Source organism: Erythrolamprus reginae, chromosome 3, assembly GCF_031021105.1.
Source record: "Erythrolamprus reginae isolate rEryReg1 chromosome 3, rEryReg1.hap1, whole genome shotgun sequence".
NCBI classification, from domain to species: Eukaryota; Metazoa; Chordata; class Lepidosauria; order Squamata; family Dipsadidae; genus Erythrolamprus; species Erythrolamprus reginae.
The window spans coordinates 214,470,995-214,494,992 of record NC_091952.1 but is presented as its reverse complement, the minus strand read 5'-3'; the positions used below and the strand labels follow the sequence as shown (position 1 = coordinate 214,494,992).

Genomic DNA, 23,998 nt, shown 5'->3' with positions numbered 1-23,998 from the left:
AATCATTATCAAACTTGGGGATAATATCTTCATCAAATTTATCTTTGGCAAGAGATTGGGAGGGCCCAAGATCTCCAAGTGTGATCAGATGGGTTTGCCTTGTAAGATGCAGGTAGCTGCCAAAAGAGGCGTGGATTAATTTCATAATCATTAAAGCTGAACTCATAAAGATATCGTCTGTTGGAGGACTCTTAATTTTCAAAATGCAAAAGTAATATTCCTTTAAGTTCTGATCTCTGTGAATACTATGGAAAGTAAGCACAAGAGCAAACATCTTATTTGCAGAATATATACAGCAAGTACAGAATTATTAGTACATTTTTTTAAAAAAAAACTTAGTTTATTCTTTATTGATTGATTTTATTAAAATTTACCTCTGGGAAAGGATGATCTTATAGACTGCAGACGACACCAAGCTGGCGGGGGTAGCTGATACCCTAGAATACAGGCTAAAATTACAGAAAGACCTAGACAGACTAAGACAGTGGGCCCATACCAACAAAATGATGTTTAACATTGACAAGAGCAAAGTCCTTCACCTAGGCAGAAAAAAACCCGGACACACATACAACCTGGGAGAAACCCATCTTAGCAGTTGCGACTGCGAAAGAGACCTCGGAGTCTTGGTGGATAATCAACTAAACATGAGCTAACAATGTGCAGCAGCAGCTAAAAAAGCCAACACAATCCTAAGCTGCATCAACAGGGGAATACACTCCAAGACCAGGGAAGTCTTAATACCACTCTTCTACGCCGTAGTCAGACCACACCTGGAGTACTGTGTTCAGTTCTGGTCACCACACTTCAAAAGAGACATTGAAACTCTGGAGAACTTGCAAAAAAGAGCAACCAAGATGATTAAGGGACTGGAAACCAAGACTTACAAAGAGAGACTGAGGGAACTGGGCATGGATAGCCTAGAGAAAAGGAGGGCCAGAGCGGGATGTCACAGAGAGGAGGGGATCACTTTATTCTCCAGGGAACAAGAGGGGCGGGCGAGGAACAATGGCTGGAAGCTGACCAAGGAGAGATTCAACATGGAGATAAGGAGGAACTTCCTGACGGTCAGAGCGATCAACCATTGGAACAACCTACCAGTGGACGTTGTGAACTCCAACACTCTGGACATTTTAAAGAGAAGATTGAACTGCCACTTGACTGGTATGCTATAGTGTTCCTGCTTGGGCATGGGGTTGAACTTGATGGCCTTCATGGTCCCTTTCAACTCTAACAATAAATAAATAAATGAATGAATGAATGAATGAATGAATGAATGAATGAATGAAGGAAGGAAGGAAGGAAGGAAGGAAGGAACGAACGAACAAACAAACAAACAAACAAATAAATAAATAAATGTTACTTATTCCTGGAAAAGGTAATTCTAGGAGCCAGTGTTAGAATAAACACATTTCTTCTAGATCGGCAAGTAATAGTTTAGGGAAAGATTGTAATTACTCTGCATTTATTTGATTAATTCTCTAGATAACACAGGCAAACTTGAAAACATGTTATTCCGAAAAGGTTACTAAAATGCTGTTCTGGACCAGGAGGTTCTTAGAGTAATCAGAGATCCTAGAATTGTATCAATGTTAAAAGAAATAAAAATACTCCAAAAAGTACAAATAAAAAGGCTAGTCAACTGGATGCATTTGATAAAAGATCTTTAGGAGCAGCTTCCCAAAATGTTCTAAATTCTCAGCTGGACCACTACAGTTACTGATCTCTATTTTTTTCCTAAATCCTACATGGAACCAGAGTTTGAACTGAATGAATGTTGATCTTGCTGTTCTAGGGTGTCATGACAAAGTTAAGTAACTTGGGCAGAGTTTCAAACATTTTGGCAATTTTTTGAAAGAGCAGAAACAGTGCTGGTTGTAACTCATAAAGACAAAGTGAACTTTCAAGCAGTTTGAAGTATGACCAAAAATAAACAGTTGGGAAGGGATGCCACAAAGAAAGGATTTATTGCCCCCAGTAAATGTGATGCACAGTGTGATTGGATTGTCTGATTGAGTAATACATAGGGTTTTTATCTAGAGTTTTTTAATGTATTAGATTTGTCTTGTATGCTTTGTTTCTATATTTATTCTGTGAGCCGCCCTGAGTTTTCGGAGAAGGGTGGCATACAAATCTAATGAATGAATGAATGAATGAATGAATGAATGAATGAATGAACGAACGAACGAACGAACGAACGAATGAATGAATGAATGAATGGTACAGGGACTTATAGAAGGGTGTCTGCTTCTGGGATGGTGCAATGCAGCCTCTGTATAGGAAGGCAGTGTGTTGGATTGGTTTTTTCCCATTGGAAAAAGATAATCAAGCAGAACAGAGCTGAGAAGGACCTTTGAGCAGGGGTGGACAAGAGGCGAGATGGCGTGGAATGCTGTTCCACCGGTGGAAATGGAACTGCGTGCACATCTTCCTCTCTGCCGGCCTTACACGCGCTGTACACATGAGATTCAGCTTCTGCACATGTGCAGAAGATGAATCTTGCCATCCCAGCCAGCAGCAACAGCCCCCCCTAGATGGGACTAGAGCGTGCAGCACTCATCTGGCAAGTGTGGGGCGCCTATGCTGCTGCTGCTGCTGCTGCCACTGGGGTCAGCCAGTGGCTGTGGGGCTGGGTCCTGAGAGACGTGGTGGTGGCAGTGACAGTCAGTCCTGGCCAGGAACCACCAACCAGAAGGAAGAAATCCATCAGGGCGGGGCGTGCGAGAGGGTGCAGCAGCAGCAGAACGCTAGCCAGTGCGAGACGTTCCGTATGCGGCACCTGGCCATCCACTACATCAGCCACCTCTCCGAGCTGCTTGGCCAGGAGACACCACCACCACCCTGCCTGCTTGAGCCGCCCTGCCCCCAGAAGCACCCCAGCCCATGGCATCGTGGTGATTGCCCCTCTGCGGACCTCAGCCTCATTTTTCTGCGACTCTCTTGCTGCCTGTGTCGGCCAACAGCAGCCCAGGATCCAGCAATGCTTTGCCGGTCTCCTCCTCCTTGGTGGGTGGGCTGGTTCAAAGGAAGGGCCCCCCATCAGAGAGAGTAAAGAGATATTTCATTGGGGGGGGGGGAAACATCTGAGATCAAGGTCTTCGCTCTGCATCTACCACTTCCCAAGGAAAGACAGAGAGTCTGGCGAGATTCTTACACAAGGAAGAAGTGCAAGAGGAAGGAGTCCAGGTTTCTTGAGAGTACTGGAGTGGGTGAGACAAGAGACTCACATGCTGCTGGGTCTAACAGGTTGAGACTTTCCAGTCTGTGACAGGTTTCCATATGCATAGTTTCTCAATGACTATAGCAAGGAAAGTTGGAATTGTGGTTGTTGAGCCAGGCAGCCACATGTGTGCTTCATTTAATGTCCACAACAACTTAGAAACAAAACTCCATGCTCAGTAGTTCAGGTCATAAGTCGAGGACTACCTACACATGTATGAAACATAAATTGCGTTCACACAATCTATTTAATTGGCTCTCATGAATTAAGCAATCTGAAGCTATTTGCACAACATATGGAATGATAAATTAATCAAACAGGTTTGGTTGCGTAAAATGTTAAACCACCCAAAGAAATGTAACTAGGGTTAAAACTAAGCAATTTTACTTTGCTGTGTGAATGCAGCCATTAGGTCTTTAATTGGTCTGGTTAAGAATGTAATGCAAATGTACAAAAATGTTTCATATTACAAATAGTTTATATTTTTAGAAATTCCGTTTGCACCTTGCCAAATTGAAGCACATATGGTAGTTTATGGCAGCTTTCTGTCCATATACTAAAATTAAATCTCAGTGCTAGACATTTAGATGTTGCTCCAGGCATGATAGAATTGTGAGTGAAACTTGACTTCCCCCAAATCTAAAATCCTAGAAATTAAACACTGATAACACAATGGAAAATACCTACAGTTTAGCTGAAAAGCTGCATTTGGCTATTGTCTATTATATTCAGTTAATAACCTGAGTCCTGTCCTTCTGTATAACATACATTGACATCTTGCTCCAGCTGTCAGAATGATTGTGATATGAATGAGTGGGGTTGTATGGTTATATAACTTGAGTTTTTTAGATCAATTTTATAATTGGGCTTAGAATTGTTTTTGTATTGTTTTTTATATGCTGTGAGCTGCCCTGAGTGTTCAGAGAAGAGCAGCATATAAATCCAATTAATAAATGAATCAAATAAATAAACACAAGGTATTTTTCCCCACAGCAATAAGGTTAAAATGAAGAGCTATGAGAAACTTAAGTAGTAACCATTTACTGCTTGTGTGTTCATGCTGGAAAAGCAAGCTTGCTTTATCAAAAGGAGCTTCTGCCAATGTGCACAAAAGCTGCCTTTAAAGATAAAGAGGTGGTACAAGGGTCCACCAGGATCTAGTATTGTTAGCACTGCTCCATATCATGCCCATGAGGTGCTTTTTCAGAGCACTGAGATCAAAGATTGAAGTAAAACTTCTTAAACCTCTCCACAAACTTAATAAATTCTCTGAGTGAAAGTTTGAGAACTGAATGCAAGGCTCTGCTCAAGGACTGGAAGAAAATAAGAAAACAAATAAAGGTACAAACATCCATAAGTTGGATTCCCACAGACAATTTTATGTACTGCAGGTGGCGCAGTTCCAGATTGTCCAAGGCCAAAATTTCAAGCCTGGTGGCATAAGGGATTCTATTGTGAGTAGAGGAGTGGAGTATTCTTCTCGTGAAATACCTCTGGACCCACTCAATTATATTAATGCTTGTTTTACAATGTGGATTCCAAGAAGACAAGCTGTATTCGAAAATTGGCCTGACAAAGGTTTTGTATGTCCTAGTTAGCAATTCTATGTTACCGGAGAAGAAGCTTCAAACAATTAGGTTTACAATTCTTAATGCCTTTTTGCCAATGCTCTTTACAGTGAGCTCTGGGTCTTAGATGATTTGAGATGAATACTCCCAGGTCAAAATGCAAATACTTGATATCTTTGTCTCCATTTTGGGTGATTACACTACCCAAATAAGTAAATATCCAGATTTTAATGAAGATTGAGTCTTTTCTTGTTTGACCTTTTAGTTTTAGTTATATATCTAAAGGTTAGGGTTATGCAACCAATGAATAAATGATTCACTATCTTTCTGTGACAACTGCACTTTCCCCCTCACTGAGGAGATATGTAATGTATAAACATCTTGGGTTAAGAGAAAGGCATTATCCTTCTGAGCTGATGATTTCTGGCTTTTGAAATTTGTATCTTGACAAATGGAATGCTACTGGCTATTACAACTTAACTAGTGGGAGAAAAAAAGTTGTCACTCCAAGTCATGATTGTGGATTTCCTGGAAAAGTCTAATGATTGATGGCAGAATGATAAATCTGATGGACTAAAACATCTAAGACTGTGTTGCTTAACACTGGCAACTTTTAAGATGTTCAAAGTTCAAATGCCAGAATGCTGGCTGGGGAATTTTGGCAGTTGAAATCCACACATCCTAAAAATGCCAAGGTTGAAAAAATCTCTTCTAGGAAAATTTTTTTTCTGTATGGTAATATGTATAGAATCTCAGTTTAGCTAGTGAACTTCTATTCGGTTTATTTTCCATATAAATTTCTTGAATAAGTTATCTATCCAAAGAAACAATTATTTGGCATTAACATTCCTCTTAATATATTGATTACCTTTGAGCAGTATTCATTTTAATGAAATTAATTTTATCTCACCAATTCAGTGAAATTTTAATCCATCTATCAATATGCGTGGCAATGTTCTCTAAACAATTTCCAATTCCACATATGTAGAAATATTTTAGGAATATAAAGTCCTTGATGCTGAATATACATTATATGAATTACAAACTCTAATATTTACATTGTGCTAATGAAACTTATCAATTAATAAAACACAACTCAATATGATTTTCTGTGGCATAGATTTTATGATATGTTAATGTTATGCAAATAATCCCCTCATCCTGGTAGATTTATATATTTTATTTATATTTGATTAATATATAGTATATACAAATAGTTTCTCCCTTTGTTTGCTTGCTTTGTTTTTATGGTTTTTCATAGAGTTCTTTTTTTGTATTTTTTATTCTTTTTTGTAAAACTTGTTAAAAATAAGTAATAATAATTAAGCTGCAGCTAATACCATAATATGAATTCTGAGGCAAAGGTTAGCATTTCTAGTTTATAATTTTAAAAGTGGATTGTCTGATCTTACTGATCTTGATTGTGGGACAATATCTTTCTTTTTAGTACAGTATTTTAACCTCACATTATATCATCATCAAAAAAGTGGACGAGAATGATGAAATTGAGTGAAATGAAATAGGCTAAGAGATACCTCTCATAATATATGTTATATGCCATGGATATACAGTTGAATTACAAATTACAAATATGATACATAATGTATAACATATTAGATTAAATCATGACTATAGTGAGCCATATAGTACAAACATACATAGCCTTTTCCTGAACCCACGGGGAAACTCACATTACTGGAATGCGTGTATCACTGATAATAAAAGATTTTGGATGTGTGTATGAGTGAATTATTGCTGAGGCTACCAGGAGGAGCATTAGTCAGCATAAGTAATGCAGTGCATGCAATACAGTATATTTTTCATTGAGTCATGGAATGGGGAGTAAGAATATAAAGTTCTGAGCAAGACCAGGGCAAGATGTACCTGTTTTGGCCTGTTGACTGCCGGTGCCTCCAGCAGCTGAATCGGAGGAAGAGGAGAAGAGAGGGAAGTCAGGACCAGCATCAGGGCAACCTGGAAGCTCAGAGGGGGAAGAGGGAAAGGAGCTGGCAAAGAGAGAAGGGGGGGGGAATCCTAGACCATTCGTCAGCCCTCTGGTCTGGAAGTGATTGATGAACAGGAAGAGGAACAGCTGGGTCCAGCACCTGATGAATGGCTGAACAGAAGGCAGAGATGGGTTGAGCAGTGGAAAGCCTTGGGCCAATCCTGGGGAATAGAATAGAATAGATTTTTATTGGCCAAGTGTGATTGGACACGCAAGGAATTTGTCTTGGTGCCTATGCTCTCAGCGTACATAAAACAAAAAGAGACATTTGTCAAGAATCACACTTAATGATTGTAATACGGTCAAATAAGCAATGAAGAAACAATCAATATTAATGATTGGTGGTGGTGGTGGCAGCGGCGGCGGGGGGGCCTCCGCCAGCCTCCTCTCTGAGCAGCCATAGAAAAGCAAGCACCAGACATCATTTTTTAGTGCGCTCCAGCCCACTGTGCAGCTTAGAGGGAACTATGCCAGTGGATACATGAAGATTTTGAAGAGGTAAGTAACAATAAAAGTTTTTGTCCTCTCCAGTCTCCAGGAGCATTCTGCAGGCTTCCCATACCCTCCGAATGCTCCATTTTTTTCAAAAATATGTGAAATTTTTGGGATATTTTGCCTTCCCCCAGCCCCCAGAAGTACTCTTTGAGACCCTGTTTTTTGCAAAAAAAAAAAAAAAAAAAAAAGGCCTATTTTTTTTTCAAACATGGAACATGGGGAAAGAGCTTTATAAAGCCAAAAATAGCTATATTCGGTGTATAAGATGCACCAACATTTCAACCATCTTTTACAGGGGAAAAGGTGCATCTTATACTCCAAAAATACAAAAATATAGATATAGATATAGATTATAGATATACTGTAGATATAGATATGGATATATATGCCGAAATAGCGCTACCCTAGTCTCCCTTAATTTTAAATATTCAGCATACACACACACACACACACACACACACACACACACACACACACACATGTAGATAGATAGATAGATAGATAGATAGATAGATAGATAGATAGATAGATAGATAGATAGATAGATAGATAGATAGATAGATTATTAAGAGTTTTAAGAGTTTTTTCTCTTGGATCACCCTGGAACTACCCTTAATTTTAAAAACTCAGCAAAAACATGTGATACATACATACATACATACAGACAGACAGACAGACAGACAGATTATTGTTAAGTGTGAGTGGCCACGGAAGTTTCCTGAAGTGGCTCTGTAGCATCTAAGCTCATGTTCGAGCTGGGAATAGGACTTAGATTCCAGTATTTAGGTAGCCTTAGTTAACTGTTCTTTCCTATCCTTATTCTCCAACCTGCATATAATAAACATTGAAAATATATTGTTTGGATATAAAAGGTCTCAGTATACTATTTAAAGGAAGTCCACACATGATCCAAAATTATAGATAAATTAAATAAATAAATCTAACAAGAATTATGCCATACGACTGGCGGCCAGTCAGATGCTAAGGCAGGGGTAAGTTCTACATCATGAACACCATCGAGAGCAGACCATATAAAGTGGAACTGGATACTGGGTCTGTGTTCAGAATCATGTCCTGGACCACCCTGAAAAGCATCCAGCCAACAGCAACTCCAGCCTCCTCCAACCATAACATATCCGGCTCAGAGATTTTCAGGGCAACCTCATTTGAATCTTAGGTCGGATAAAAGTACAGATCCAATTCAAGGATTTTAAATGAAAGCTGTCTTTAACCATTGTTGAGAAGGATCTACCTATACTGCTCAGAATGGAATGGCTAAAACCTCTCAGAATTGGCATCACTGGACTCAGCCTGATCAATGGACCATCTGCTGTTGGACTTCCAGGACGTTTTTGACAGGAGTCTAGGAAAATATATGGGCAAACCCATTTCGTTCAACCTAGACCCCAACGTTACTCCCATTAGTCTTAAGCCCCGATGAGTCTCCTGTGAACTACATGCTAAGGTGGATAAACAATTGGACAAGCTTATTGCTCAAGGGTTTCTAAAACCCATTGACCATACCACTTGGGAGAACCTCATTGCAATTCCTATGAAGCTAGATGCATGTGCAGGACTATAAATATATCATGAATAAGGCACTACAACAAAACTCATACCCAGTGCCTGTGGTACAACATCTGCTGCATTCATTAGGCAACAGACAAATCTCTGCAAAATTAAATTTGGCCCTAACCTACCAGCAATTCCAGTACATACAGCCGCCGCAGAAGCTCAGATAATAGTTACTTCAAAGCAGACACCCAAAGACCAGTTGGCTAATGGAAGGTGGGGCATCCCAATACCGGCAGTGCAGCAAGATGTAAAATCTTTTCCTTTCAGGAGATTCTGTTTCATTGTTTGCAGGGAAATAGAAAGAAATGCCACAGAGATCTGATCTGGGGCGAAACCACATGTGCCAGTCACCTCTGGCACACATGCTATAGGTTCACAGTCATGGTGTTAGTGTATCCTTCTAGGCCAGCTCCAGGAACTGGGATTAATGGTATTGTGCTGTGCTGATTTTCCTTCTTCCCCCAGGAAGTTGATAGGTGGGGAGAGATGCAGGCTGTGGTGCCCTACTTTGTGAAGGGAATTTGGTTTCAGGATTTGGTTTTCTCTCCTCTCCTATTTAACATCTATATGAGGCCACTCTGTATGAGATATCCATTGTTTGGGCTGAGATGTCAATATACAGTATGGATAATTCCCAACTTTAGTCCTTCAGGAGTTGGGTGGCATTCAAATTAGATAAATAAATACATTAAATAAATATATTTCTATTACAGGCCCCTTGGGTGGGGCAAAAAAGCGGACTCTGACTCAATCCTAGCTAGACAGAGTGGCTATAGGTAATTGGATCTTATGGAGCAAAAGTTTATTTATTTTATTTATTATTTAATTGGATTTGTATGCCGCCCTTCTCTGAAGACTCGGGGCAGCTTACAGCACATACAAAAACAGAACAATAATATGAATCCAATTAATAATATATTAAAACAATCATTAAATTTCTAATTAAAAGAAAACCTATCAAACCAATCATTCAACAACCATACTGAGAACATTCTTTGGTCAGGGGGAAGATCTAAAAACCCCAAGCCATGCAGCAAAGATGAGTTTTTAAACTCTTTCGGAAGGCGAGGACGGTGTGGGCAATGCAAATCTCTGAGGGGAACTGATTCCAGAGAGCCAGGGGGCCCTAGGTCCTGCCATTGTTTGGTTGACAGGACCCTAAGGAGACCAACTCTGTGGGACCTCACCGGTCCCTGGGATTCATGCAGCAGAAGGCAGTCTTGGAAATAGTCTGGTCCTATGCCATGTAGGTCTTTATAGATCATAACCAACCCTTTGAATTGTGCCCGGAAACAGATTGGTAGCCAATGCAGTCCGTGGAGTGATGGTGAGATATGGGCATTTCTTGGAAGGCCCAAGACTGCTCAAGTTCTCCCATCACTAGTTCTGGATGAAGTTCACTATCCTAGACAGACCAGTGTGCAATCTGCTTGAGTAGTGGTGTGCACAAGAAGACCTCCAGCTCTATTCTTATTGAATGATTGATTGATTGAGAACATGGGAAACTTTGGTTCCAGAGGAGTGAATCAGAACAACAATCTCAAACTTCCCCATCTTTCAAAAAGCTCTGGGAAATTCCTCTGGGATCCTGAAACTGTGCCAGGTCAAATTGTTGTGCAGTGAAACACAGCTGCCTAGCAAAGCTCAAAGGAACAAATAAAAAATGTTTCTCCCCTAACAAGTTGAGCGTGTAAAGGCGGGTGAGTGCACCAGAGTGCCTACCGTTCCATCCTATAGTCTCTCCTATATCTTCTCTTCCATCTCTTCTATCCCTTCTATCTTTTCTGCTATTCTCTCTAATTATATTTTACTCCTATATTTTCTTTCCTATACTCTCTTTGATACATTCTACTGGTATATATCCTCTATAACCTTCATTGTGTATTATTGTATATTGGACTGACTGACTGACTGACTTAATTGACTAACTGACTAAATAAATAAATAAATAAATTGACTGACTGGCTGACTAAGTTAATTAATTAATTAATTAATTAATTAAAGGTCTTTCGGCTCTTGGGACCTTTTTCCCAGCGAGAAACTTTCTCCCAACTTTGGGAGACGGGATCGGCTCCACTTTCCGGACCCGTCACCTTTTTTCTCCCCCTCACAAGAACAACCCGCTCCTTCATTTCGCGCTGAAAGGAAAGGGGCGGGGAAGGGACGGGAGGGGGGCCCGAGAGAAGGCCTCTCCCTTTCCCTTTTCCTGTAAACTCTTTCGGCCGATCCCAGAGAGGAGGGGCCGGGAACTCCCGAGCTCCGGTGGGGAGGCCAGGTCGCTCGCTCGCTCGAGTTTTGGCACTCTGGGCGTCGGGCGCCAAACCTCTCGCTTAGAGACTGAGGCGACCGTCTGTGAGTAGGGGAGCGGAAGGGAGGGAGGAGCGGCTGGCCCGCCGAAACTTCCTCGAGCGCAGGAACGAGCTCTTCTTTGCGGTAGCTGGAGCGGAAAGAGGGTCGTCCTCCCCCCCGACGTGGGCCTCATGGAGTGGCTGCTTTTTGGTGCCTACGGTCTGGCGCTCGCTACCGCTCTGAGCTTCGCGGCGTTGTGGGCTTTCGGCAGGAGGAAAAGGTAAAGCAAGGAAGACTCGGTTCCCGCAGCACTTGGCTTTAGCTAACCGGGAAGAATAAAGGGAGGGGAGGCGGCTCCCGCTTTTCTCCAGAAGCGGGAATCGAACATTTGGTTCCGTAGTGAACGTTGTTCAAAAGCAGCTCCGGGGTGGGTAGGTGATATATATAGGAACTTGTCCTATCTTGTGGCTGACTTTTTTTTTTTTTTACGGAATCACGAAGGGAAAAAACAAGAAAGAAGAAGAAAAGTTTTTCTAAAGTGCCGTCCGATATAAGGGAGAGACAGGATATAGAGAGAGCGACTCGTTAGAATAGACAGTAACTTCTTTTACAATCAAATCAAATAGAAGCTATAGTCCTTCTGCACAATTATCTTCTCTCAGATGCTTAAGCATGTTCATTGCAATGGCATAATTTTATTTATTTATTTATTTATTTATTTATTTGTTTATTTATTTATTTACAAATACGTATAGCACAATATTCTGGTCACTAACAAGAAATTACTGTGCTTTATAAGTGCCTCCTAATAGAATAGAATAGAATAGAATAGAATAGAATTTTATTGGTCAAGTGTGCTTGGACACCCAAAGAATTTGTCTTTGGTGCAGATGCTCTCAGTGCTCATAAAAGAAAAATATACATTTGTCAAAAATAGTAAGGTACAATACTTAATGATTGTCATAGGGGTCAAGTAAGCGATGAGGAAACAATATTAATAAAAATCTTAAGGGTACAAAGAACAAGTTACAGTCATATAGTCATAAGTCGGAGGAGATTGGTGATAGGAATGATGAGAAAAAACTAGTAGTGCAGACTTAGTAAATAGTTTGACAGTGATGAGGGAATTATTTGTTTAGCAGAGTGATGGCGTTCAGAAAAAAAATGTTCTTGTGTCTAGTCATCTTGGTGTACAGTGCTCTGTAGCCACGTTTGGAGGGTAGGAGTTGAAACAGTTTATGTCCAGGATGCGAGGGGTCATATACTGCTCAAAAAAAAGTAAAGGGAACACTTAAACAACAGAATATAACTCCAAGTAAATCAAACTTTGGTGCAATCAAACTGTCCATTTAGGAAGCAACACTGATTGACAATCAATTTCATGTTGTTGTCAGCACATTGAACTTTGTACAGAACAAAGTATTCAATGAGAATATTTCATTCATTCAGATCTAGGATGTGTTATTTGAGTGTTCCCTTAGTTTTTTTTGAGCAGTGTATTTTCACAGCCTTCTTTTTGAACCATGCAGTATTCAGGTCCTCAGTGGAAGGCAGGTTGGCAGTAATTGTTTTTTTCTGCAGTTATTATTGTGCTCTGAGCTGATGACAGTTTATAAAGAAGTTTAAAAAAACCTCTATTTGCTAGTTTATGATGCCAAGATTGGTCCTAATAAAGAAACAGGTAATATTCATATGTGGATTTATAATTGAATGATCCCTGTTATCTTCTGTACAGGTATACACACATGTGAAACAGGTGGTTGAAACCTTATTGAATTTAAATATCAAGTTTTTAAATATCAAGAACAAAATTAACAACTCAAGAGTTATTGGTTTGCACATATTATCTGGTAAACATTAGATTAATACAAATCTAATAAATTATTATTAATAATAATAATCCAAATTGGACAATTATTATAACCAATCAGAACATTAGAAAACAATGAGCAAGCTTCAAAAAGTTATGGACAAAGATAGTTTGATTTGAAACCCAGAATGCATGTAGATTAGAATCTGATGGCTTAGACTTCAGTACCCAGTAACAAAAATGAACATGAACATGACCAGAAACCAAGAGACTGAGGGTTTGGAAATCCAAAGCACTAACAACATACGTGAAGCTTATACAGTGCACTTACTGTTAATGTGACTCTTTTTCCTCAACCCAGTTTCTTAGATTTGCAGAGTACAATGAACTATGTGGATTGAATGCATATAACATGTTTGATTAAAACACAGTTAGCTAGCCTGTGATTCATTATGCGGTGCAAACACAATAATTCTGCAACAATGATCCTGCAACAAGCATTGTTTTCATATGAAAATAAATTAAAAAGCATGATTGTTCTAGTACATACTGTGCATTTCACCTTATTCCTTAATTGTTGGGAAGCCAGTCAGACACTTAATGGCTGTACATGTACTAGGGCTACCAGTTCTGTAACACTAAAATCTACAATAGATGTAAAGAAATACAGTAATATAGTAATGAAATACAGAAAATTATCCTCTTTACTGCTACCTAGTGGCTATCTGGATTTTTGCAACCTGAATATATACAGTAGTCCCTCGCTATATCGCGCTTCACCTACTGCGGCTTCACTTCATCACGGGTTTTCAAGAAATATTAATGAGAAAAATCATTCGCGGATCTTTGCTGGTTCGCGGGTTTCTGAGGAAGTCAATCGGCAGATTTAAACAGCCCGCGGAACTCGATCGGCAGGTTTTTCAAAAAAAATATATCTAAAATTGTAAATACTGTATTTAAATACTGTATCTAAAATAAATACTGTGTGGGAAGGGTTTATAAACACTTAAAACAATGAAAACTTCCAAACAATTACAATATAAATACTTAAATAAGTACTATCAGTCGATAAATTCCCCATCGCGGATTTCACCTATCGCGGCCGGGTCTGGAACGTAACACCCGCGATAGGTGAGGTCTTACTGTACACTATTCTCTCTCTCTCTCTCTCTCCACCTCTCTCCTTGTCCCCCCTTCCCCTCCCTCTCTTCCCCTCCCACTTTTTCATTTTCAGTACTTGACATATTGACCAGTAGTGAAATCCATTTTTTTAACTACCAGTTCTGTGTGCGTGGCTTGGTGGGTGTGGCAGAGAAAGCATACTGCAAAATCCCCATTCTCTCCCACTCCTGGGAAGGATATTGCAAAATCTCCATTCCCACCCCACTCTGGGGCCAGCCAGAGGCGATATTTGCCAGTTCTCTGAACTCAAAATTTCTGCTACCAGTTTGTCAAAACCTGCCAGAACTTGCTGGATTATACCCTTGATATTGACTCTTAAATGTAATTATATTAATTAGACTTGGTTTATGCAACTAACTACATTAAATCATGTTTATCTACTTGGTGGTCCAGTAGATCCAGCTAATGGTTCATCCACCCCTCATCCACCCCTCATGATGAAAATATAAATTCAGCAGTTATCACAATTTGTCTTCTCTTATAACTTTAATATGCCTTCTACTTGTTAACTAGCTTACAGAAATAAGTTGGATATTCACTTCTGGTAGACTTTAACAGGACATTCTTATTATCTCTTATTATCTTTTGGATCAGGAGTGAGTAGACGAACCTTTGTTCTATTGGAGTTTATCTCTAGACTCTAGATTACTGTGACTGTGACCTGGGCATTGTGCCGAACTGGCATTAGAAGATATCTTCTCTGGCAGCAGGAGTTTTCCAGTGACTTCTGCATTAAAGAGCTTTATACTGTATTTTGAGCTGTTTGCTCCTTCTGACTCTTTCTTTGGAAACTCACTAGGTGGCAGTTTAGGGCAATTTCACTTCACTTTTGACTTGGTTGCATGAGAGTTCTTTAGTTTAAATAAACACAGGGGTCTCTTTTGCCTCTCTGTTGGCTGTTTTAGTTCATATGCAACATACCTAGCCAGTTCTTGACTTAGTTCAATGTGTTGTATGAATCCATCTATTTCTTCCAACAACCCATCTCAGGATTGGATTGAAACCTGGAAGGCTCATAATTCCTACCCTGTTGCTTGGAAATGGGAAAGCATACAGTACCTGATGTCTTTCATTAGAAGAGAAGAAGTTTGTGTGTGGGAACCCTGTGACTGCTATACATCCAGCAAGATTCAGGTCTGGTACTAATTAGAACAGAGGTCTTCAAACTATGCTAGCTAGAGAATTGTGGGAATTGAATGCCTTCTATTGAGGACCTGTATACTGCACGAGTCAAAAAGAGGGTGGTGAAAATATTTACTGACCCATCACATCCTGGACACAAATTGTTTCAACTCCTGCCCTCAAAACATCGCTACAGAGCACTGCACACCAAGACAACTGGACACAAGAACAGTTTTTCCCCGAACGCCATCACTCTATTAAACAAATAATTCCCTCAATACTGTCAACTTTTTATTAATTCTGCACTTTTATTTCTACTAGTTTTTCTCATCATTACTATCATGCTTTTCCTTCCACTTAGGACTGTATGACTGTAACTTGTTGCTGTATCCTAAGATTTTTATTAATATTGATTGTTTCCTGATTGCTTATTTGACCCCTATGACAATCATTAACTGTTGTACCATATGATTCTTGGCAAATGTATCTTTTTCTTTTATGTGCACTGAGAGCATATGCACCAAGACAAATTCCTTGTGTGTCCAATCACACTTGGCCAATAAAGAATTCTATTCTATTCTTAAAGTTGCCAGGTTTGTTAACCTCTCAATTAGAAGATATGTATGTTGTGGAGAAAATTAGAGAAGGAAGGAGTATTAGGTATATTTGCTATCTTGAATTATTTACAAAATTAATGAAGGTGGGGTAAATAATAAAATTAGATGTAAAGTGGTATCTACCTAAGAACGCCTCTACTTACAAACTTTTCTAGATAAGAACCTGGTGTTCAAGATTTTTTTGCCTCTTCTCAAGAACCATTTTCCACTTACAAACCCGAGCCTCCGAAACTGTAACCGGAAAAGGCAGGGAGAAGCCTCCGTGGGACCTCTCCAGGAATCTCCTGGGAGGAAATGGCCTCCACCCTCCCTGTGGTTTTCCCAATCGCACGCATTATTTGCTTTTACATTGATTCCTATGGGAAAAATTGCTTCTTCTTACAAACTTTTCTACTTAAGAACCTGGTCACAGAACGAATTTAGTTTGCAAGTAGAGGTACCGCTGTACTTCAAAATGCACAAACACTCATACATAAACATACACACATATTTATAAACATACTCCTTGGTGAGTTCAAGTCCCATCTTATCCATGAAAGCTAGATGAATAATCTTGGAATAATCATTCTCTCTTAGCCCAAGCCACCTCAGAGGGTTGTTTTTGTGAGGAAAATAGGTTGTGAAAGTATGCTGGATATGTTCCTCACCATGTTTTTTTGTAAAAATAATATAGGGGGAAACAAGCAAACAAACAAACAAATAAATAAACAGCATGTTCTGCCAGATAAATAAATGTAAATAAATGAATGAATGAATGAATAAATAAATAAATAAATGGCATTTAGATCTATTACCATGATGGCGAACCCATGGCCATAGGTGGCATGAAGAGCCCACTCTGTGGGCATGTGTCCCATCACTAGCTGCTCTTTTGGTTCCTGGCACACATGCCATGCGCATTGGCCAGCTGGTCTTTGGGTTTCCGGTGTGCATGCATACGCATAAGCACATGTTCCAGTTTGGGCACTTGGTGCTAAAAAGGTTCACCATTACTGTTCTATCAGATCCAGACAGTCTGAATTTTAGAAAATTTCAGTAATTGTTTTAGTCACCCTTACCCTTAAATTTGTTTAGGCATGTAATATTAAAGGCTTTGAGGTTGCGGGTCATCGAATTTCTGGATTATATATGTGTGTGTGTATGTATGTACATATGTATATGCATATGTATATATGTGAATCTCTTGGGCTTAAAAAAAAGCTTGGCTATCTCACAAATGGAAGCAATTATTTTAATCACTTCTCAATAACAGTGTTTCAAGAAAATCAAAGGTCTAAAAATAGAAGAGGAAATTATAATTTCATTTGATGTTACAGTATTCTTTACATTCATAGATACGGAATTAGCAAAATAATCCACGTCAGTAATACGACATAACACCTCCAACGTAGCCAAATACATTAAGAGCAAAATACCTAGAACCATGAACGTCATCAACTTCTATTTCACTGCTTACTTTCAGTTTGATGGACAAGTACACCAACAAATCAGAGGAACACCCATGAAGATCACAGCTTCTATAAATTACAGAACCCATGAAATAATATCTTCAAAGGGATTAAATTCACCAGGGAAAAAGAAAACATTCATTCCCCTTCCTGGTTATCTTCATCAGTAGATAAAACAACAAAAAATTAGAAATGCAACTCTATTGGGGGAAAAAACATATAACCAAAATAGAGATAAGCAGGGATTAACCCCAGGAAAATAATCAAACAGAAAACAATACTCTAATCAAGGAACTATCAAGGAGAAGACCATATCTCTATCTGTTTGCCAGTTGTTAAAATACTTTTGATAACATAGGAAAGTTTAATTTGGTTCTTGAAGGTTGATGGTCCTTGACCAAAGTGTTTGTGGGATTGTTACCTTTTTCCTGATATGAATATAATTCAAAATAAAGTTTGTCTGGTTTTCTTGGTTCTATAACCATTTTTTTAAAATGGTTAGGTGAATAAGATATGTATGTGTCTCTGTAGTTTGTTAGGAGAATGTACTCTTTATTTTTTTAAATTATGATCTTTTTATATGCAAAAAGAAATACTGTAGAACTAATTTGATTCTATTCATGTTGTGAATACCTGCTTTTCTTGGCATAATTTTCAAAGTGATTACATTTTTAGGATCTTTTTGGATATTTTTAGTTATGACCTGAGCTCACTAGAAATGTGAAATGTGAATCATTTGTTCATTGTCCCTAATGAACTTTCTAATATTCATATGAACCCATCATCAATTTGTTTTTAGAGGCTACATCTACAAATGATTAAACAGTAGATTTATTAACATTTCTGCCTTTCTTTTTGATTGGCTTTTAAAATCCCACCTGTATTTACTTTTTCCTTGGTGAACAACTAAACTGAAGAAGATTTCTTGCTGAAATAATTTGGATCAAGGCAAAATTGTTTTATTCTTTTGTGCAAGATGCAGTAGGCCATTTTTCTTGTAAAATCAACATTATTATTAACTTTAAATAGTCACTGAATAAATGGTTGTTAAGCAAAGTCTACAAATATATATGTATGTATATGTGTGTGTGTGTGTGTGTGTGTGTGTGTACATACATGCATACATACACATACATACGTACATACAAACATTCATACACATACATATACAGTGTTCCCTCGATTTTCGTAGGTTTGAACTTCCCGAATAGTCTATACCACGGTTTTTCAAAAAATATTAATTAAAAAATACTTAATGGTTTTTTTTCTATACCATGGTTTTTCCTGCCCAGTGATGTCATACGTCATTGCAAAACTAATAATTTTTGCAAAAAAATAACAAAAAATAATTATTGTTCATAAATAATTATGTTTATAAATATCAGGATCATTAAGTATCTTATTCAATGGTGAGTACCAGTAATAATGGTGAGTAAATGGTTGTTAAGGGAATGGGAAATGGTAATTTAGGGGTTTAAAGTGTTAAGGGATGGCTTGTGTCCCTAGCCAAAAATGGTGTATTTACTTCCGCATCTCTATTTTGCGGAAATTCAACTTTCGCGGGCAGTCTCGGAACGCATCCCTCATGAAAATCGAGGGAACACTGTATGGGACTGAGGATCTGCCTAGCTTCCTCCAAATTGATCAGTAAATCAGATCCCTAGAATTTCCCACTTTGTACCCCTCAATCTCTATCTATACCAAAATCTTTACTCTTCCATTTTTAGGGTCCCTTTTCTTTGTAAATCAGACACTCAGTTAATGTGATTCTTCTTCTCAGTTGCATGCTGTATACTTCTGAATTTTCCATGACAGAATTCCTCTTGTAGTCTTTACTTACCTGATTTTGCTGCATAACAAAGCGTTTTGTGATTGATTTTGCAAAAACTGATTTGGGGGGGGAAATGTCCCAGTAACAGAAGAAAATATCTAGAGGAAGCTTGAAGAATTGATTTCCATGAGCTGGTATCCATTTATTAATCACTATTGTAGAACAAAGCCCCAAATATCTGTTGTTAAATATTGCTGTACTAGCAACAATATTTGCTAACGAATATTAGCAAACAGAGGCAATTAATATGATTTTTTTCTAGAATTCTTTATTGGCCAAGTGAGATTGGACACACAAGGACACCAATTTGTCTTTGGTGCATATGGTCTCAGTGTACATAAAAGAAAATATACATTTGTCAAGAATCTTGAGGTACAACACTTAATGGTTGTCATTGGGGTCAAATAAGCAATCAGGAAACAATCAATATTAATAAAAATCTTAAGGATACAAGCAACAAGTTACAGTCATACAGTCATAAGTGGGAGGAGATGGGTGATAAGAATGATGAGAAAATATTAGTAGTACTAGTAGTGCAGACTTACTAAATAGGTTAAACTTGGTGTGGGAATTAGTAGAGTGATGGTGTTTGGAAAAAAACTGTTCTTGTATCTAGTTATCTTGGTGTGCGGTGCTCGATAGCGACGTCTTGAGGATAGGAGTTGAAACAGTTTATGTCCAGGATGTGTGAGATCAGTAAATATTTTCACAGCCCTCTTTTTGATTAGTGTAGTATACAGGTCCTCAATTGAAGGCAGGTTGGCAGCAACTGTTTTTTATGCAGTTCTGATTATCCTCTGAAGTCTGGGTTGGTCTTGTTGGGTTGCAGAACCAAACCAGACAGTTACAGAGGTGCAGATGACAGACTCAATTATTCCTCTGTAGAACTGTATCAGCAGCTCCTTGGGCAGTTTGAGCTTTCTGAGTTGGCGCAGAAAGAACATTCTTTGTTGTGCTCTTTCAACAATGTTTTTGATGTTAGGTGACCATTTTAGGTCTTGAGATAAAAATTTGAAGGACTCTACTGTTAATACTGTGATGCAGGCGTCACCAAACTAGGCAACTTTAAGACTTGTGGACTTCAACTCCCAGAATACTCCAGGCAGCTATGCTGGCTGGAGTATTCTGGGAGTTGAAGTCCATAAGTCTTAAAGTTGTCAAGTTTGGAGACCTCTGCTGTGTTGTATAGTATTGTAAGATTGTAAGGTGGAAGAATGGAAAGGTTTCTCCTAAAGTCTACCACAATTTCTATGGTTTTGAATGTATTCCATTCCAGATTATTCAGGTCGCACCACTAGGATAGATTGTTCAACCTCCCGTTTATATCTGGTTTCATCATTGTCTCAAATGACACCAGTCACTGTTGTATCATCTGAAAACCTTAGTACTTTAACATATGGATTGTTTGAGATACAGTCATTGGTATATAGAGAGAAGAGAAGTGGTGAGAGTACACAGCCTTTGGGGGGGGGCAGTGCTAATTGTACAGGTATCTGATGTGATTTTGCCCAGCTTCATCTGCGGTTTCCTGTCTGTTAGTAATAATTCTGTTTGAATTATTATATGATCCAAGTTTTCTTAATTCATAATAACAAAGCAGCTTCCTCCTGTCCATTTCTATTTTTCTCTCTGTCTCTCTCATCCTATCCCATCCCGTCCTGTCCCATCCCATCCCATCATATCATATCATCCTACCCTAGAAGATGCTTCATTTTAGCTGAAAATTCAGGCCATCATATCATTAGAGAGCTATAGACATTAGCATGTCTTTTATTAGTGGCTGTTATTTAAAATTATTGTCTGGAAAATGAATGTTTCTAAAGGCTAGTAAAAACAGTTATAGTCAAATATATTACTCATTATTTCATGCTCTATGGGATCTCAGTGATTCTAAAAGTGATGTGAGAACTTTAGAAAAGCTGATTATCTAGACCCTTTTCAGTCTGGTTTCAGGCCCTGGTACAGCACAGAAACTGCTTTGGTCACGCTGGTGGATGGTCTCTGGTGGGCCTGGGATAGGGTTCATTCCTCTATGCTAATGTTTCTTGACTTCTCAGCGACCTTCAATACCATTGACCATGGTATCCTTCTTCAATGACTCAAGGGGTTGGGAGTGGGAGGCACTCCTCATACCTCTCTGGTCGTTCACAGTCGGTGTTAGTGGGGGGACAGAGGCCCACTCCTAGGCCCTTACATTGTGGGATGCCACAGGGGTCAGTCCTCTCCCCCCTACTATTTAACATTTACATGAAGCCACTAGGTGAGCTCATCCTCCCAGATGATCATGGGGTGAAGTATCATCAGTATGCTGATGATACCCAGTTATACATCTCCACACTGTGACAATTCAGTTAAGCAGTTGATGCGATGAGCCAGTGCCTGGAAACTGTAAGGGTCTCAATGGGAGCCAACATGCTCAAATTCAACCCTGACAAGACCAAGTGGCTCTGGGCATTTTCTCCAAAGGACCATACTATCTGTCTGTCCATTGTTCAGGGGGGGACTTTAACATCCTGAGGTAGGTGTCCTCCTGAACTAACAGATGAGGTTTGACCATCATATCTCAGCTGTTGCCCCGGGGACCACCAGGTTCACCTGGTTTACCAGTTACAGGCCTACCTGGATCAGGAGGCTCTGCTCACAGTCACTCATGCCATCATCGCCTTGCATCTTGATTATTGCAATGCGCCCTACATGGAGCTACCCTTGAAAAGTGTTCAAAGACTGCAGCTAATCCAGAATGTGGCCATGTAAGCTGTTGTGAGCATACCTAGGTACACCCACATAACACCAACACTCTGTGACGTGCACTGGTTACCAATTAGTCTCTGGTCACAATTCAAGGTGTTGGTTATCATCTATAAAGCCCTACATGCCTTAGGACCAGACTATTTATGGGACCGTGTCCTGCCACACAACTCCCAGAGACCATTTAGATCCCACAGGGTTGGCCTTCTCCAGATCCCATTTACTAAGCAATGTCGGTTGGTGGGCCCACAGGGAAGTGCATTCTCAGTGGCGGCCCCAGCTCTTTGGAAACAACTATCCCCCTAGGTCCACACTGCCTCTACCTACTGGCCTTCTGAAAAGCCTTGGCTTTGCCAACAGGCCTGAAGGTCTTGAGAATTAACAGCTCATCTCCGCCCAAACATCTTCTGACTGGTATGTGTGATGATATGATAATATTGATTGGATTAATGGGTTTTATTGTTTATTAATTATTAAGGGTTTCTAATGTTTATAAAAGAGTTTATTTTAAGCAGTTTTATTATCATTAGCATTTGAATAAGACTTTTAACTGTATTGTTTTCGTTGTTATGAGCTGCCCTGAGTCCTGTGGGATTGTGCCGCATAGAAGTAAAATTAATAATTAATAAATAAAAAATAAATAAATAAATAAATTAATTAAAATAAAGAAATTAAAATGAATGAATGAATGAATGAATGAATGAATGAACCAACCAACCAACCAACCAATCAATCATCTTCTGTTTTCTATGCGGGATTCTAAATTCTGACATTGCTTCTGGGTGTTAGAAAAGAGAATGGAAGGGAAGATGGGAAAGTATTCTCTGGATTGGACTTAGTGGGATAATTAGGGGTATAAAACATACTTCAAAAATTAAAAGGAAAATTGAGATACTGTGATATCTTAACTACTATGGTGCATTAGTAATCAGTGAAGAGTTTGTATCATCTTGCTATGGGAGAGAAATCATTAACATTTCTGGTCTATTACAGATTCTCCTTGCTCAGCACATGTCAGAGGAAAATGCAACATAGAACAAATATCCCATGTTCTTTTATTTTGTAGAATTTTCCCCTGAAAAATTATTTTATTTATTTATTTATTTTATTTTATTAGATTTCTATGCCGCCCGTCTCAACCGACTCAGGGCGGTTGAGCCCTGAATGTCTAAAAGTTTGTACCAAACTTTCCTAAACTTTTTTTTTTAGAGAAAATGTTTTTGCATCAAACTTTTTACCAAGAAAAATCTAAAATTGTTATATGCACCTTTTCCTGATAGGTACATTAAGAAATACCTTGAACATAAAGTTCTTTTCTATTCTCTTGAAAAGTATTTAAGGTGTGTCTGTGCCTCTGTGTGTCACTGTAGATGTGTGTGTAACCAGCTTCTGCAAACAAAAGGACATTGTGCAGTAACATTTTGGGCAGAATTTTAACTTTCAGAAGCACACAGTATTTTAGGATTTCCCAAGAGTTTTGCTGCAATGCAAATGAGGAGGATGGCGAAATACACAGGGTAGTCATCCAATAGTATGAACAAACCATAGAATTCGTTCATTGAAATGGAATTGCCTGAGGCAAAAAGGCAAGTTCCAAATCTCTTGTTTTCCCCACGATCAAAACAGCCAAGTTATATAACATTAACAATTCAGTCACTGGATGCCTGCTACAGAATAGGGACACAGTCTTGGTGGTAGCAGGAAAATAGCCATTTTTAAATTGTCTTAACCCTGCTGTTCTGTTTGAAAAAAGTTACAAATCTTATGTTCGGGTCACATACGACCCGGACCGAAAACTCTTCATTTGAAGTGCTTATGTTTGGTCAATTTGAAAACTTTTTTCACTTGGAAAGTAGTCGGAACATTTCTGCACACAATGATATGAAAATTGAAATGAAAAAATTAATCCTTATTGGTTTATTTTGCACATAAATGTGCCGCCCCCCCCGTTTTTGTGATTTTTTTTCAATTTATGGATAGTTTTGCTTGCAAAATGCATTCTATTTTACTAAAGTTGGTGTGGGATTGGTAGCTTGAACATTACTGCACACAATGATATGAAAATTGAACTGAAAAAATTAATCCTTATTG

The 23,998-nt window shown here is 38.9% G+C and overlaps 1 protein-coding gene across 1 annotated transcript in view; it reads left to right on the top strand.

The window, feature by feature from the left end:
- The first annotated feature begins 11,089 nt into the window (after window positions 1-11,089).
- The window catches only part of CYP7B1 (cytochrome P450 family 7 subfamily B member 1), a 118,543-nt gene continuing 105,634 nt past the window's right edge, over window positions 11,090-23,998 (top strand). The window contains exon 1 of the mRNA XM_070747855.1: window positions 11,090-11,429. Coding sequence (XP_070603956.1) covers window positions 11,341-11,429 — 89 coding nt within the window. The 5' untranslated portion in view covers window positions 11,090-11,340. The remainder of the gene's footprint in view (window positions 11,430-23,998) is intronic.